General features: G+C 34.9%; 1 protein-coding gene across 1 annotated transcript in view; it reads left to right on the top strand.

Moving 5' to 3' along the window:
- LOC149535068 (uncharacterized) overlaps window positions 1-16,508 on the top strand; it is a 48,993-nt gene extending 32,485 nt beyond the window's left edge. The window contains exons 2-8 of the mRNA XM_089803833.1: window positions 12,157-12,274; window positions 12,407-12,756; window positions 12,875-12,973; window positions 13,156-13,275; window positions 13,442-13,561; window positions 13,759-13,878; window positions 14,069-16,508. Coding sequence (XP_089659959.1) covers window positions 12,157-12,274; window positions 12,407-12,756; window positions 12,875-12,973; window positions 13,156-13,275; window positions 13,442-13,561; window positions 13,759-13,878; window positions 14,069-15,425 — 2,284 coding nt within the window. The 3' untranslated portion in view covers window positions 15,426-16,508. The remainder of the gene's footprint in view (window positions 1-12,156; window positions 12,275-12,406; window positions 12,757-12,874; window positions 12,974-13,155; window positions 13,276-13,441; window positions 13,562-13,758; window positions 13,879-14,068) is intronic.
- Window positions 16,509-19,070: the final 2,562 nt, after the last annotated feature.

Below are 19,070 nucleotides of genomic sequence, written 5' to 3'. Positions count from 1 at the left end.
AGAGGGTTCAACCTTGAACTGCTATTTCTCCTCCAACATTAATGCTAGTGATTGTAGCTTCCATCCTTTATGACTCTGCATAATGCTCTTATTCTTGGTAGAGATGGAGCCTATGAAAAGATAAACTCCACCACTATTCTCAAACAAAATGGAGATCCTTTCTTTTATACTCGTAATTGACAAGGCAGATAAAAAAAATTAGAATAAAACTTCCTTTGTTGTTATGAGAGCAGGTGCCATGATTAGACGAGTTGAACAAGTGCTTCCTCTATCGTGTTGAGAACTCCCAGACACTCCTTCGCTTACTAAGCCTATGTGTGTTTTAAAAAAAAAACTTTAGACATTCCTATTGCCGTTACAACACAACATCATTTTGACGAGCTAGAGATGAAAAACTTTAATGGCTTTGCTATCCTACAACTCCTATGCAAATGCCAGACAAATAACTTTTTCTTTCTCCATAGACCCAATCATTCTTTGATTGAGGAACAAACTTTTTGGTCCATTTGTACCATGCGATTTAATTGAATCAGGTCACTCAATTAAAGAAATCGATTGGTCCATTGATGTGCCATAATGACAAGTTCATTACCATCGACATCATGAGGAAAGCTTATAATTGTTTGCGATTCTCAACAGTCAAGAATCTAAAGAAGTGGTTGGCAAGAAAGTTTGTTACTTGTAATCTTGATAGAGAGAAGGCCTTTGAGTCCAAGGACACAAAGGTGCCTAAAATCAAAAGGATCAAGGTGGATGGAAACAAGAATATGAAGAGCCACATCATATTTCCAGATGCAGCAAGCGCTCTGTGTTCCAAATGGCCAAGAGCAATAGCTTGTGAATTGCCATAAAAAAACAACTTCCCGTGCACCTCCCCCAACACATCCTAGATGCCCAACTTCCCCTTCTTCGACTCGAAATTCATCCAGTGGGTGAATTATCTGGATCCTGCATTCCAAATGACAATCCGACCTTGGCGATCCCTCAAGGCCAGCCAAAGATGTGCGGTTGATAATTCCTGTGCGATGTTCTTCTGAATTGACTAGGGAGTCTATTGGAGGGAGGTGACGAAGGGTGCAGGGAGTAAGGGGGAAGAAGAAGGTGGAGGCATGGGCAATACGCTCACCAGTTGCATGGATCTTGTCTCTATTATCACTAGGCTGCTGCCTGCCTCGTATGCCAATAATCCCTTCTCACTGCATTGCACGCATCCTCCATTTTCTCTATTGGGAGGACCTAGAAGCATTAGAAAAGAATGGAAGATAAACACAACATCCGCATATATCCAAGTCATAGCTCTCTTAAGCAACTATATATCTTTTAACACTTCTATATTACTGATATCTACCTAGGCTTTGAATACCATGTTGAAACTAAAGTCCAGAGAATCCATGAAGATAACCAGCAATAAGAAAGAGAGAAAACTGAAACAAAGAACACCAGAATTATCTTGGGAAAACCATTCAAGAATGAAGGGGAAAACCCAGCCACACAACACAAATATATCTTTATTGATAATGAAATATTCAAGTGTACAATATCCTTTGCTTGATGCGAATATATAACAATAGGAGAGACACTTAACATTATAACCAAAGGTCTCTTGAGATTCTCATAACTCCTATAATTAATTACAACTCTTCGAATATTCATGCCTCAATGCATGTGAATGACACATGTCATTTACATTTAATATTACAAATTTAAGTTTCCTTTTCAGCTGAAGATGACAATAACGGTAATAATGTCCAGATTTTGAGAGATAAAGATCTTTATCGCAGCTACAAACTTTAACACAATGAATGTACCATCTGCAGATGCGTTCTAGATGTGTGCCATGATAGTGACTGAAACAAAAACTCGTATAAAATGAAGTATATGGGAATTTTACATTTTGGGGGGTGGGGGGTGTGAACAATTACCTTAACCAATTTTTCAATCCTGTTGAAGGCATTTTCTGTTTTTGATGCATGTGAACCTTCATTGGAGCAACTTATATCAAGAACATTAATGTGCAGATAAGTATTTATTATCTTTGAGTATTATGTTTACTTGCTTATCCTCTCTCTCTCTCTCTCTCATTTGTAATTCTACACATACTATAAGAGTTATTTGCCTTGATCTTTTCCTTTGTGTTTGGGGATGTTCTTGTAGGAAAAGAAGATTGGTTCTTTACACATGCTACCAAATATTATGTAGACTCAATCATATGACACTAGATCCAAAGACGTATTTGATTTAGAATTGATGCCAGTGCACATACCAAAAGAATATAAGTATGATTATATCATATGATTGATAATACTTGTTGATTCCTACTTCATATTATATTGAATGAGACCATCTAAGTTGATGGATATATGTTGATATGCCATTCTAGGAATATCATATTGAGAGATATCTCTCCATATGCATGTGTTCTATAACAATCCTCCCTAGCTAAGAGGGAGTGTTAAGATTGTAGCTTCAGTTAGATTGAATTGACCTGAAGATAATTCTTTCGTGGTTATTGGGAAATCATCATTTAAACAAATATATCTACTTATATATATTATAATATATAATATTATATCATATATATATATATATATATTATTGTTAATATATTATTTAATGATGATTAACCATAGAGACATGTCTCCTCTCATATTTATAAGTCATTCAAATCTGCATTTGGAATGCATCAATATGATGACAATGTTACTACGTTTGCAAAAGCGATCCTAGTTAACAACTTCGACCACATTCTTGAAGTAGCACTGCAAGCTTGGTAGGGCAAGGTTGCTTACGTGAAAAGAATATTGCATACTTGCTGAAGCAGTCCATGACAACAATAATATTGGATTAAAAGTTCACATTTGGCAACTGAGATTAAGACTAAACCAAACTGGTAAGGGCTTGTTGAAAAAGGCCTTGACAATTGCAATTTTGAATGCCACTTGTAACAATTTGTAAGCTTATCTGTGATATGAGGCTTAACTTGTGCACAAACTGTACTTGTAAATTGTATAAATACTAAATAGACTTAAGGTCTGTAATTAGGATCTTTTGAGAAATTGTCTTTAGTTTTACCATTTTCTCTTTCTTAAAGCTCTTAGGCTTTAGCCTTTTAATTAAATGCATTTGTGTATAGTTTAAAGCATAGATTGGAAAATTGGCGCGTACTTGTGATTTTTAGGTCGCGAGGAGTGACTCAGGTTGGGCAGTTCTAAAACCTTGCTGGGAAAATGCTGAAAACCTGTCAAAAACTTGTTTTGAACCCACCATGTTAGAAGAACTCACTCCATTATTAACTTTAGATCACACAGTGTCCTGAAAAAAAGATATATTAAGAGGGGCAATTTGGCAAAAGGAACCAAATTTGGTATATTATGTTTCAAAGATGAGTTTCCAGTAGGTCATTTTGATATCAAATTGCCATGCCTCGCCAAGAAGGCTACCAGATCACAGTTTTGATAAAAAATCACCATTTATATTCAATCATGTTTGCAGTCCATAAAAGTATAATTTATTCTAATTTTTGATGCCCCCTCCCACCATATACAATGATCAATAAAATTAATTATAAAGAACTGCCATAACCAATAATTAATATTAAAGAATGCATCTCCTATGATCAAGGATTATAAACCCTTTTAGTGGATGATGTACTTGAAGTGAATGATATTAAAACTCCTTCATGTTAGGCAAGGGTTAACAATTATGAAGCAAGTGAATATCTTGGACAGTTGTGACTGGAAGGTTATTGCAGCAAGTGATAACCAGGTATATTCTTTCAAAACAAAAGGGTTATGACCCTCTCCATTATGGAGGGTATGAAAAGGGAAGAGGCCCCATTTGTAGAGATATAGAACAAGACAATCTGATTCTGATTATAATACAGTGAGATATAGAAGAGAAAAAAGATTTATTAAGTGATTGGTATCCGTATGCCATATGAGTTTAGTTATTTTTTATTTATTTATAGAACTGTTAAAAGCTTTAATTCATTTATTGAATTAAATTGCAATTTCTTCAAGATATACATTAGCAATTTAGCTATTTGATTTCCAACAAGCAATTTCATTTTGGAAATTATATGAAATGTATGATAGGGAGACACATCAGTATTGGTTCTGTCATCAAGTATGCCAATTCCTAGATGGATGCGCCAATACGTGGGGCCAAGGGGTCAAATGATTCGGAGTCTCATTCTATGCCCTTGGGGGTGATTGAGGACAGGCTGTTCATGAAAGTTTCTGGGTTTTGATTTTGTAAATATTTTTACCATCAACATTTTGGATCAAACTACATGATCTGTCTTTTGTTGATGCCATATCATGCTTTCCAATCGAATTTCATAATATGGTCAGCTGTTGGGAATGTTAATTTTGTAACTGTGATAGATCATATTGGTCTGATTGCAGATCGTATGGACCTGTTCTTGCATGAAATGGAGGCCTATGTATAATTGTAATTATCCTAGTGGTGATCGGCGTCTCCTAGAGGCATTATTGTTAAAGGTTAATCTTTATCAATTTGGTTAGTTTGTTCACTAACTAAAGTCCTCTCCAATAGCTGCCGATTTGAAGGAGTCAATTAGAGGCCGACCTAGGGAGCTAGGGACATGCCCTTTGGTTGCATATTTATATAGGGTATGTTTGTGGATAAAGGATACACAAATAACATAAGGTCTGCTCCTTTAGCAATTCTGCCCTATACGAATTATTGCAGAGTTGAAACAATTTTCAGAATAGCATTTAATGCTATTGGTAACACTTCATTCAAGTTTGAATTATATAAGATCATCTTCAGCAAGCAATACAAGGTATTATCTCAGTCTGATTTATAGCAGAATTTGCAGAAACTTTACATGGTATCAGAGCTTTGGTAGTCAAACCTAGGCTCTGCATATTGACAATTAGACTTTATATATCTAGCAACATCCTTCGATCTTCAATGGAAAGCACAATCAGATCCGAGGATAGGTTTTATGGAAAAGAACACTTTGTTGCTTGGAAACTTAGAATTATGATGATTCTTGAAGACAATGATGTGAAACAGTTTGTTGATTCAGCATCCAAGCAACTAGATGTTGAACCTAATAAAACCATCTGGAGTAAAGGAAATAGGAAAGCCATGCAGATCATATTAGATGGAGTGAAAAATGAAATAGCACCTATGCTAATGAAACATCAAACGTCATTTCATATGATGAATGCATTATTAAATGCATATGAGGTTAGCAATGCGACTAGAACCCTTGCACTAAAAAGGCAACTCAATTATATACAGATAAAGAGGGGAGAATCAATGAACTCTTACTTCCTAAGGGTGGCTAGTCTAAGAGACAAACTTGCTAGTATAGGGACCAACAATGAACTAACACTTATTGCTATAGATGTGTTACCAGATTCATGGGAAACATTATCACAAGGAGTAAGTGCTAGAGACAATCTTCCAGACTTTAATAGATTTAAAGGATATTGCCTGCAAGAAGAATCTAGGAAACTTAAGAAAGGAGGAAGATTGAAAATTGAAGATGAAGAACTTCATGTTCTCAATACAAATTCCTATAAAGGTAAGAAGAAACACTTCAAGAAGAAGAAGGGTAATCAAAGAAATGACAAACCTAAGAAAGATCTATCCAAAATAAAATGCTTCAAATGTGAAAAATTTGGACACTATAGATCTAATCGCCCTGAGAATACAAAGTAGCAAGTAACTGTACAAACATTACTAGGAAAGAAGATAACTATGATTCTGAGAATCGTGTATTGTATTCTGCACTATCAAATGAAGTATCATGCGAAGCATTAGTAATTGATAGTGGATCATCTCGACACATTACATGATACAAAGAAGCACTGGAGTCTATATCTGAAGAAGTTGATGGCGAAGTTACCATCGGTGATAATTCCGTTCATTCAGTCAAAGGAATTGGGAATTACACCTTGAAATTGAAGTCTGGTAGTTCTGTACGTCTCAAAGGAGTACTCTATGTACTAGGAATAAAAAGAAATCTAATCTTTGTTACAACACTTGAAGATGTTGGATATAATGTTGCATTCATGGATGGTAAAATAATGACCTGGTTTAAGAACTCTTTATTTAAGAAATCAAAGTTGATTGGTCAAAGAAAGGGATACTTGTATGAATTAAATAAAAAACCTTGTCAACCTATTCAAGCCTTAATTCATGAAGCTGCTGATATAAACAAAATATGACACAAAAGGTTAGGACATCTAAATTTCAAAACCTTATCGACTATGGAGAAGATGGTAACTGGTTTACCTAAGTTGAATAAAGATCACTCAAGCATATGCAAAGGATGCGCTTTGGGTAAGAACACCAAAAGTCCATTTCATGATAGCACTAGAAAAACTAACAATGTTTTGGAATTTAATCCACTCAAATTTATGTGGACTTATGTCTGTTCCTTCTCTTGGAGGATTCTGGTACTATATACTTTTTATAGATGACTTATCTAGGAAAATTTGGATTTATTTCTTAAAATTTAAAGAATCAAAAGAAATCCTTGGAGATTTAAAGAACTCAAAACCTTAACTAAAAACTTATTACGACACAAAATTAAAACTCTTAGGATTGATTATGGAGGAGAATATACTTTAGATTTGGTTAAAGAGTTTTCTAAAAGAAGCAGGAATTAAGAGGGAGTATACCGTTCCTTATAACCCACAACAAAATGGGGTAGCAGAAAGGAAGAATAGAACAATTATAGAGGCAACAAGAGTTATGATATTTGATCAAAATTTAGAATATTATCTTTGGATAGAAGCCTCTTGTACTGTTGTCTATATTCAAAACAAAAGTCCTCAATCTTACTTTAGAGATAAAACTCCTGAAGAAGTATTTACTAAGGTTAAACCTAATATAAGTCATCTTAGGATTTTTGGGTGCCTAGTACATATACATGTTCCAAAAGAAAAGAGAACTAAGTTAGAACCCTCCCAGAGGAAAGGTATTTTTGTTGGGTATAGTGAAACATCTAAAGCATATAGGATTTTCATACCTGGTCAAAAAACATCGAACTTATTAGGGATGTAATAGTTGAAGAAGATTTAGCATTCAAAAGAGCCCTAAGTTCTGGAGATCCCTCTCCCTTACCTAGTTTTGAAGAAAATATTGAATTTGAGCTTCAGAGGGAGAACATTGAAGAAATTGAAGACCTAAAACATTTTTTAGTTATGCAACAAACATGAGTGATTTGTCTAAATTAGAACCAACCAATGTTTCAAATGTTATTAAACATATAGCTTGGAAGGATGACACGACGGAAGAATACCAATCCATTATGAAGAATGATGTTTGGGAAAGTGTTCCAAGACTTGAAGGAAAATCCGTTGTTTCTTCTAAGTGGATATTTAAAATCAAACATGTTGTTGATGGTAGCATTGAAAAATATAAAACCAGATTCGTAGCCAGGGGATTCTCTCAGAAAGAGGGAATTGATTATGAAGAAACATTTGCTCCTATTGCCTGATACAACTTTGTAAGAGTAGTCTTATCTATTGTAGCATTGAAGGGATGGAAAGTACATCAGATGGATGTAAAAACAACATTTCTAAATGGAAAGATTACAGAAGAGGTATATTTGGAGCAACCTGAAGGATTTGAAACTCATAACCCTAAAGTTTTTGTTTGCAGGCTCAAGAAAGCTCTCTATGGGCTTAAATAGGCTCCAAGGGCTTGGCATGAAAGAATTGATAAGAATCTCACCGGCTTAGGATTCTCCAAGAATGAAGCTGATCCAAATCTATATTATAAATGGGATAAAGATGATATGGTAATTTTGATATTGTATGTTGATGATTTACTAATAACAGGTGATGATCGTGTCATAGATCAATGCAAGAAAGATCTAATAAGAGAATTTGAGACGAAAGATTTAGGACTCCTTCATTACTTCCTAGGACTAGAAGTATGGCAAAATTCTAACAGCATCATACTTAATCAAGGAAAGTATACATTAGACATCTTGAAGAGATTTGGAATGTGGAACTGCAAGCCTATGTCTTCTCCAATGGAGACTAATCTACATAAACTTAAGGAAGCAGCAACAAAATCACCCTCCATAGATTCTACTCTTTATAGACAGATGATTGGGTTTCTAATGTACTTGGTAAATACAAGAACTGATATTTGCTATGCTGTTAATGTTTTAAGTCAGTTTATGTGTGAGCCAAAGTAGATTCACCTAGTTGCAGTCAAACACATCATGAGATACTTACAAGACACTCAACCTTGGGCTCAAGTATGAGAAAGTTGACTTGGATCTACACAGGTACACAAACTTAGATTGGGTTGGAAGTGTTGCTGATAGGAAAAGCACTTTAGGATGCTATTTCAGTTTAGGCTCAGCGATGATCTCTTGGATATGCAAAAAGCAAGCATCAGTAGCACATAATTCCATAGAAGTTGAATGCATTACCATAGCAATGACCTCTCAGGAGGCAATTTGGCTCAGAAAGTAACTTGTGGGATTATTTGGTCAACCCATGACTCCTACTATTATTCATTGTGATAATCATAGTTCTGTCAAGCTTTTTGTGAATCCAATTATTCATGAAAGATTCAAGCATATTGAAATTCCTTACTATTATGTAAGAGATATGGTAGACAGGAATACTGTAAAATTAGAATACATTTGCATTGCAGATCAGACAACATATATTCTTACCAAACCTCTCTTTTCAGTGAAGATAGATCACTTCAAGAAAATACTTGGTATGGTTGAATTGTAATACATTTGTATTCTTTAATTATTAATAATTTTGAATTAAAATTATTATTGTCAGGCTATTGACTGTTATGGGCTTCACCATTTGTATTCATTATCTAAGAGGTGACGATCTTTGAGATAATGAACACTTGTATAAAAGACATAATGAGAGATGACAATCTCTTAGATAATGTGTTGAACAGTAGAGAACTACTGTTAGATCTGGATGAGTTCAAGATCACATTGTGATATAGACATTTCTATGCCTATAAGTCACAACTTCGATAAAAAAAAGAATTTAATCATTCTTCGGATTTCATCTTGTGAATTGGTAGATCTTAACTCAGGATCATATTGTGATATAGGCTTGCCAGTACCTATGAGTCACAACTTGGATAAAAGGAAGAATTTTCCAGATTTTATCCTGTACATTGCATTCCATGCAATATCATTATCACTAGTATGAGTGATATCACAGGTGTGGTAATATGACATTGTATCATGTGTTCAATGATACCACATGCTTAGAAGATTCAGATAGACATAAAGTATCAATGTCTGCTTATTCATCTTAATTGATGATGCTAGATATGCTATCTCTTAGTATGATTATCAAGTTAAGAGTGAGTGCTAATTTCGTAACTCTGATAGATAATACTGATCTGATTACAGATCGTATGGACCTGTTCTTGCATGAAATGGAGGCTTATATATAATTGTAATTATCCTAGTGGTGATTGGCATCTCCTAGAGGCATTATTGTTAGAGGTTGATCTTTATCATTTTAGTTAGTTGTTCACTAACTAAAGTCCTCTCCAATAGCCGCTGATTCAAGGAGTTAATTAGAGGCGACCTAGGGAGGGACATGCCCTTTGGTTGCATATTTATATAGGGTATGTTTGTGGATAAAGGACACACAAATAACAAAGGGTCTGCTCCTTTAGCAATTCTGCCCTATACGAATTATTGCAGAGATTAAACAATTTTCAGAATAGCATTTAATACTATTGGTAACGCTTCATTCAAGTCTGAATCATAGAAGATCATCTTTAGCAAGCAATATGAGGTATTATCTCAGTCTGATTTATAGCAGAATTTGCAGAAACTTTACAGGGAATAACTGTCAAATGGGTCCAAATGCATTCTACGATCATAATATTCAGTGTTAAATAATTACATCTTAAGTCCATGATAATGTGTCCTGATCTTCTGGATTTAACTGTGTCAACAATTTTTATCATCAGTGTTTTGGTTCATGATTCTCTTTTCAAGCTTTATCATCATGCACCATCAGTAATTGGAGAAAAATCAAGATGTCAAGACCTCAACATGTGAGTAAACCTCTCCTTCCAACTCCAAAAAATTAAAATGCTCACACAAAACCTTGTTTATGTCTGAAGTGTTTTAAAAAAACAACAATTAAAAACCCCCTTGCTGCAGGGTAAATCTGTACAGGACTGTCAAGAATGGGCTCCCAATTATCAGATATCCAAGAATGCAAATCATGTGAACTTGGCCGAAGGCCCCTGAAACATCCATGTCCAGCTCAAAAAATACTGAAACATTGTAACTTCCTCTTCATCCTCCACATTTAAGTACACAAAATGGTCTTGGATGATGGGAGTAATGAAATCCCTAATACACCATCCTGCTTGTGCTGTAACCCTTGTGGTTGCTTGGTTATATGCAGGGGGCAGTATCCACGACCTTGAACATAGTTTTAAACCCTCCTACCTCGTCAAGCTCCACCAACATGGGCAGCATTCTGAAGCAGCAGCCCTCACCATTCTGTGTTTTATTACTGTTTGTTGATAAACCCTATGCTAGCCTGCATTGAGTCCTCCACTGTTGGGCCTTTCTTCTGCAGTTGCATGCTTAAATTGGCTTCACTGTCCTGGAAACTTACCTGTGCAGAGGGACTATCAACCTTCCACAAACCCTTGAAAATCTTTTCATGTGCCGCATCTGCCCCTCCAGACTGTCAATGTCACAATTCGAAATCATAAGGCCCGTGTTACCAAACCCTTGATTCAATGTGCATGAGTTGGGATGACCGCCACACAAAGGAAGACCAAACTTCACCTTGTTACCAGGAGCCAAAACCCTAATCCCAGCCCCAGAAGATTACAAACAGCAATGCAGTGCCATACCAATGGTAGTATTTTTAATTCACCTTCCTACAGAAGAAATGTTCAGGATGCTAGGGATCTGAATGTTGTTTATTCAAATCACTCAACATTTGCAAGGAAGCGAGGCACCATCCAAAGAGCAACAAATAAATACTTGGACGGTATTTGAAGACAGCAAATAAAACTAGAATTAAAGAACCTCATTTGAATGTATAAGTAAGAAGGAAAAGATGCCTTGCTTAAATAGGGTCCTTGGGAAGGAAATAATCATCTTACTTTTCCTAGGGCCAACCTGTCTACATGAAGTTCTAGAATCAAAGAACCTCATTTGGTTGTATAAGTTAGAAGGCAAAGATGCCTTGCTTAATAGGGATCTTAGGAAGTAAGAAATCGTCTACTTCTCCTAGGGCCAACCTGTATATGCAAAGTTTGAAATTTTAAAAGATTATATTGCTTATCCTGATGTGACATGTCATTAAAATTAGGCTTGGCAAGCAGGATTTCATGTTGTAACAACCCTGCTAATTCTTGTCTCGGAGGTTGCATATAACACATGGAAGATATCATCATCTAACAACCTCATTTAGAAGCTGGCGAATTGAAGCAGTCTTGAGACTCTGCTCATATGGTATAAGAGAATCACTTACTGCATTTTTCAAGGTGCTTAACTGGTCCAGGTCCCAAATGAAAAGTATATCCTGATGTAGATCTCCAAGTATCAATTTCTCTTGTCCAGTCAGAAGCTTTCTCACCAACTTGCTATCACTGCAAATGGAATCCATTTGATATATCTGGGAACCCACCTTTCTGCCTGCCAATAACCATAATTTAGATTCTTGCATAAACATGGAAACTAAACTGATTGCAAATGGAATATCAGGTCTGGCTAGTCTGAATCTCATGTGATTCCTCTGTATGATATATTTGGGAACCCACCTTTATGCTTGCCAATGAGTATCCTTAGATTCTTATATATACATGGAAATTAAATTAATTGCAAATGGAGTATCAGGTCTGGCTTGGCTTATTAGATACATTCAGGAGAAAGCTTCACAGTTCATTGAGAGAGTCCAGGCAGGCTTGCAATCCAATATATTGAACTTGACAAACAATTTAAAAGAATTCTTAGTTTGGGATATAAAGTTCACATCCTCTTTCCTTGTCGCCTCAGTTCCAAGAATTAACTTATAACGGGTTTCTTATTCAATTCTTATTTTATTTTTGATACGTAGTTTATAATTGCGTCAGGAGTTCCTTAATTGCATAGCTAGTTTCATTATTGTCACTGAAGATTGTTTTGTGCAGATCCTTGTCCAAGGAAGATATCCAGGCAATTGTGGAACATGGTTGTCCGAGTTTAGATAGAAAGGTGGTAAACTCAGGGAAGCGTTTGAGATCATATGTGAATATAGAGGAAGGAGAAGTAAGTCAATTTTCAGAAGAATAGATGGCTTTGTCCCTCTATTAGACCTTGAACAGTTCTTCATTACCTTTGTGAAATATATTTGTTTCCTCTATAGTGACAGAATAATATATTGAGTTAAAATTTTTACAGGTGTGCAGCAAATGCAATTTAAGGGGTTCCTGCGATAGAGCATACATAAATATCTCCAATGAGGAATGTGCGCGCACAGTGGATTTGATGAGGATTTTACTGACTTATGGCATAGATCCAGTAATAAGTTCAACTGAAACTAAATTACAAATGAAGAAAACAGTTAAAGCATCTATACGTAAGCTGCTGAAAGATGTGGTTGAGTTGGCTGCAACTCCACTTGATCCAACCCTACCACGGCCAATACCCACGAAAACTGGACAAATGGTAAGAGAAGCACCACCTCCACCAAGAAAGCGGATAGGTTTCGTTGATATTGAAATGAAGGCAGGGGATTGGCGTTGTCCAGGGTAAGTTCACCTTATACATGTTCCTGCTCGCTAGTGTTTGAATTTGCCATTGAAGCTTTACAATAAATTTACTTGGATATTTAGAAAAGTGTCCTAACGTTTTTGGTATGCTTGACAGGTGCAATCTTGTAAACTTTGCTAGGAATGCAATATGCATACAGTGTAATGAGAGGCGCCCAAAAAGTACCCTACAATCAGGCGATTGGGAATGCCCGGAGTAAGTTCTATCAATCAGGGATGACACAATGCCTTGGATTATTTTTCATTATGTCATATTGTTTGTGAAAATAAATTCCTCAACATATTCTCTATCTGGTTTCCATTATGCAATAGCAATTGGCTTAATGGTGCAAGTTAAAATGCTGTAGTGACAAGAATGTAATTGAAATTTCTGTGCAGTTGTAGCTTCTTCAATTTTCAAAGAAATATGAAATGTTTCAAGTGTGATTGCAATCGTCCAAAGGATGGTCAAACAGAAGACGCAAAGGAGCTAAATCCAGGAGATTGGAAATGCCCAAAGTAGGTTGTTTCATTCATGGGCGCTATATATATATATATATATATATATATATATATTTCATTAGTTCATATTGGTCGATAATTTTTTTTTCCTGTAATGGGATCCACTATGAATAGAATTTTAAAGCTTATTTTGATGAGGAACAGACTGAATATCAATTTGCAGATGCAACTTCCTGAATTTTAGAAGAAATATGACATGCCTTGAGTGTGATTATAAGCATCCAAAGAATGACCAGACAGAAATTGCGAAGCAGTTAAATCCAGCGGACTGGAAATGCCCAAAGTAGGTTCTTTTATTCAGGGTCAATGTCTATAGCTTAGATTGTATTTCATTAGGGCATACTGCTTGGGAAAATGCATTTTTCCTTTTTCCTTTTTTTTTTCCCAATCTTTTTCCTAATGAGATCTATTAGTCATTGAATTTGATGTTTATGTTGGAAAGCTTCCTCTGATGAGAACAAACTGAACTTTGATCTGCAGGTGCAACTTCTTGAATTTTAAAAGAAATATGACATGCATTAAGTGTGATTGCAAGCATCCAGGGGATTACCATACAGAGAATGCAAGGGAGCTAAATCCAGGGGACTGGAAATGCCCTGAGTAAGTACTCTCCTTCAGGATGATGCTGGTATATGAGAATTATATTTTTAAAAGGCTATATTGCTGTAAAATATATGTTCTTGTTCCTTCAATTATCTATTTCACTTGGATTCATGATGGATAGCAGTTGAATTATTTTTTAGGTTAAGGAGCTTCACCTGACAAGAAACAAATGAAAATTCTTGTACAGGTGCAACTTCATGAATTTTGGAAGAAATATGAGATGTCTTAAGTGCGACTTTAGGCATCTGAAGGATGAAGATAAAGAATATAATTTTCGTGCTAAAACTAATGATGACATGTTAAACAGTCCCAGGAGAAGAAATAGTGCAGGCCTTGGTGGTGATCATTATAATTTTGATGACTTTCCTGTGCGTGGAGGGAAAAGTGAAATTGCACATGGCAGGCTGTCACGAGAACATGGAAATAAAAATATCAGTGAGTTTGGTTCAGGAATCAACAGGTCGTCATCAGTTGTGGGTAATTCAAATGACGTTTTAGAATTTGATTTATTAGATGAGGATGACGATGACAGTGACAATGACAGTGATGTTGATTTTAAACAGAAGAGGACTAACAGTGGAAGATCATACTCTAGAAGTTCTAGAAGTATGACAGGAGAACATGGAAATAAAAATATCAGTCAGTTTGGTTCCGGAATCAACAGGTCATCATCAGTTGGGGGTAATTCAAATGACTTGTCAGACTTGGATTTATTTGACGAGGATGATGATGACACTGAGAATGATAAACAGAAGAGGACCGACAGTAGAAAACCTCCTACAAGTGCTAGAGCAGGTGGTCATGCTGGTAAGAATTTAGCTTTTGATGACTTTCCTGTGCGTGGAAGTAGTAGAACTGCTGGCTTAAGAAAGTTAGAAAGGAATGGGAACAAAACTTTTAGTGAACAGAATCACAGAGGGGATAATTCATCAGTGTTTGGGCACGATCCAAATGACTTTTCTGACCTGGATTCAGAGGGCAATGACGACAACTATAAATGGAAGGGGGCAGATGGTAGAAGGTCATCTGGGAGTGGATCTGTTAGATATGGTAGATTGTCTACCAGTTTAAAAGGAAAAGGAATGGGTTATGATGATACTGATGATGAAGGCGCCTTGGTTGACAGTGATCAAGGAAAGAGACTAGGGCCACCAGAGAGATCCTTATCCTCAAAGTCAAAATCAGTGAAAAAGAGTTTTGAAGATGGCTTGGTTGACAGTGATCAAGGAAAGAGATTAGGGCCACCAGAGAGATCCTTATCCTCAAAGTCAAAATCAGTGAAAAAGAGTTTTGAAAATTTTGGGGATTTTGACGAGGATGATGATGACGACCTTTGTGAATCTGAGGATGAACAACCTCAAGTGTCAAGAATTACGCAGAAAGGAGACAAAAGATCCTTATCTTTAAAGTCAAAATTTGTGGAAAAGAGTTCTTATAATTTTGGTGATTTTGATGATGATGACGATCTTAGTGAATCTGAGGATGAACAACCTCTAGTGTCAAGAACTAAGCAGAAAGGAAACAGAAAATTCTTTGGAGGGTAATAGATGACAGAAAAGGAAGGCAGCCATCCACTTTTGAGAAAGATGTAGGGTTGATAATGATTATGGCTTAGATGATCTCAATCTTGCTGACAGTGATGAGGGGTGAAAACTATAGAATGTCCGAAGCAGGTAAAGTGGAAGCAAACAGGGACAGGATTGCTAATAATATAATCAGATTATTTTAACAATAATGTTCCTGGATAAGATTTGGAAATGCCTTTGAGCTAGTCACGAAATTAGTAATGTTATAAATAATAAGACGGGTATCTGTCTCAGGTCTGTCTTCTGCAAATCAGAACGGTTCCATTCCAAAGTTGTTATTTACATTGAATAAAGTAGCATTTTTGTTAAGTATCCTTGAATCACAGAAATGCCTAAAGAACATTTTGCCCACTAATGGATGTGCATCCTAGTGGGAACTAGCTACTTAAGCTTTGGTGTGATCGGCAATTTTGTGCCATTCTTGATATTCTGAGCATATTGGAGGCATTATATCAGTTCTGTTAGTGAGCAATTTCAAGTGGAGTGCATATTGCTTCAAGTGTCCATGATTTTGGAATTCTAAGAAGCTGAAAGCTATAAAGTTCTAGGCCACCTAATTTTGTGCCTTAATTGACATAAATTTAGGAAAAACCAGAATAGCCAGTGATTCCAACATAATGGCACTGACTTCTGTTGTGTGCTTTTGGCAATTGGAGGAGTAAATTGCAAGTGGGTTTCACAATTACACCTATTAACGGAAAGCTGGATACAGAGACAAGAAACTCTTTAGGGCTTTAAATTTAGGAAGAAAAAGAATATGAGGATGTGTAGTTTAAGCATCTTTTTGCCCTTTCCTTCCAACAAGACAATTCACGACTCAAAAGTGATGTATAATGGTTTGAGCTGTAGATGGTGGCAAGTAATTGTAGCTGCAGCTTGTTTGATGATCGGGGTAAATTTTAATAACAAGTCCCTGCCTTTTGGTTGGATGGTTAAACCCTACTTATGAATAGGGAAAAGTATAAAAAAGAATAAAATAATTCTAAGTGTCAAATATCTATGTTAGACTAAATGCTATCAAAACAAAGGTTATTTAATCAAGCCTCATCTAAGAGGAGGGTGCATGTGAATCATTTCTATATCATTTTTCCATTTTTTCTCATTGGTTGTTCATACCTTTGTTATGGTTATTAGTGTTTTCTATGAGAAATAATGATAGAACTCACAATCTTCATACCTTTGTTATGGTTATTAGTGTTTTCTATGAGAAATAATGATAGAACTCACAATCTTATATGAAGTTAGTTAAATGAGTCTCAAAGATCACAAAATTGTAGTTATCTCTCTTCCTTGGAGTTGAAAAGTCATGTTGGTTTGTTAATAATATGTGAGTTAATTTTTTTATGGATCTTATTTATGTTAAATCATGTTTATGAGAAAAATATTATAATGACTATCATCAAGATATACACTATATATATATATATATATATATATATATATATATATATATATATATATATATATATATATATGACTTAGTATATTTGTATTTTGTTCTTTCTAATTTTCTTTTTAATATATAAATTTGAATGTCAATTATTTGATTAAAAAATTAAATTTGTTTATATAAATATTAATAAACTATAAAAACTATTCATGTTAATTAATAAAAATCAATAATAACTTTTAATCAATTAATAATAACAAAAATTAATAATAGAAATGAACTAGGATAATAAAAATATTTCAAATCATAGATATTATTAATTTATTTAAAAATAGTTCTCCCATATAAAAGCAACAACCTCGACAGATTAAATTCGAAGACAAGATAGCAATTGGTAAATTATTTGTCAAATGGTTGGAGAGAAATGACAGCAACAGCAACACGGCCTTACAAGCAATGCTGCCTTTGTTTTTCCTTAATTTTTCAATTGCAAAAATATAAATAACCCCCAAGAAATTCCCACAGGACCAATTAAAAAATCAGAATTAACATAGCATAATAGATATTTTAAATCTAACTTTAGGAACATTAGAATACAGCATTCGTTTTTAAAATCTAACTAATGCTCATTGGGGCCAGCGGGAATATTAGTTCCTTGCCTTATATAAGGTAGGGACTAATAAGATTTTTTTTGTTTTTTTTTTTGTAGAACTCAACAATAATCATATCAAACCTTTGATCAAGTTAATATAGTGACAAACAAAAAATGGATATTTTGCAAAACATTCAACCCAAATCATATAGAATGACTTTCTCATGAATTGCCTTGAACATGAAAATTAAAAAAGAAGTTGGTAAAAAAATGAATGCATTAATGGAATAAATGAGTGTTCATTTATAGTTGTACAATGTTTCTACTATGAAACAATTGTAGAAGATACATAATCTGAATATTGACCATTAAATAAGGAATAATAAAGAAATTGTGAAGATATTTATCTAATACCATCCCTTAATGGTTAATCTATCAACTACACCAAGTTGCCCTCTGAATTTTACAAATTTGCTTTGGCTCAGAGACATGGTGAGATTATTTATTGTTTGCTTTGGAGTTATGTAACATCTAGTTTTTCTGGGTCTTAATTAACATCTATCATAATTAAAGAATATAGTTATTACTTCATTTCATAGGAAGATAGTTATATCATTCAGGTTCATGTAAATAAGATTTATTGCTAAAATCAATAAGACAAAATTTCTTAACTTAAAAACTTGAAATATCATCAAATGAATTTATTACAGAAATTGAAAACTACATATCTTAGAAAAACTAAGATCGAATTCAAATTAGGGATGCTTTTGCAACCACTCGTGTTAGTCCACAAATACACTATAAAAATTTCAGATGATGACTATCATCTACAAATTGCTATCTTAAAATCAAATAATAATTACAATTAAATACCACTATATTTTAAATTAGGGCATCGCATACCACTATGTCAATTAGGGAAACTTTTACCTTTGGTTCATTTAGGGCTTCTAATACTGCTATCTCACTTAGGGCTTTCGCTACCACGAATTCAATTTAGGACTTTCACGGCCATGGATTCAAATTTGGGCTTCTGCGACCACGAATTCAATTTAGGGCTTTCGTGACCACAGATTCAATTTAGGGCTTCCGCGACAACGAATCACATAGGGTTGTAGATTCCTTTCCTTTTGATTGCTTAACTGTGACAATAACTCAAGGTTAGAAAAATACTTATATTTGATATGAAAAACAATCCACGATTCTATAACGATAACAATAAATTAACTCAATTTAATCTTGCCTCGACATAACTAAAAATGATAATACCTGTTTTCGATAAACAATTGAATGCATAGCTTATATCTGTTTGATGCAAATCCAACATCTTGAGAGAGGTGAAATATTGTCAAGGGCTTTACCACCTAACCTCGGACCAAATCTTATCCCCACATGATCTCTAACGAGAAAGGCCCTCCCTACCCGAAATAGACAGGGGTCATCTTGCCATCCACTAGGCATCCTAGTATTTAACTCACCATATGACTTGGCAGTAGGAGAATACAATATTAGGATCAAACATGTGCTAATATTATTAACAAATCTAATTTCTTGATTTTGTTTACAGGTTAAATCTTCATCTCTTCACCATTCTTTGGCCTATTTGTGAGGTGAAATTCCT

Source organism: Cupressus sempervirens, chromosome 10, assembly GCF_028749045.1.
Source record: "Cupressus sempervirens isolate cs-2001-9-10 chromosome 10, ASM2874904v1, whole genome shotgun sequence".
NCBI lineage: Eukaryota > Viridiplantae > Streptophyta > Pinopsida > Cupressales > Cupressaceae > Cupressus > Cupressus sempervirens.
Note: the sequence above shows the minus strand (reverse complement) of the source record. Positions and strands in the feature narration are given on the sequence as shown.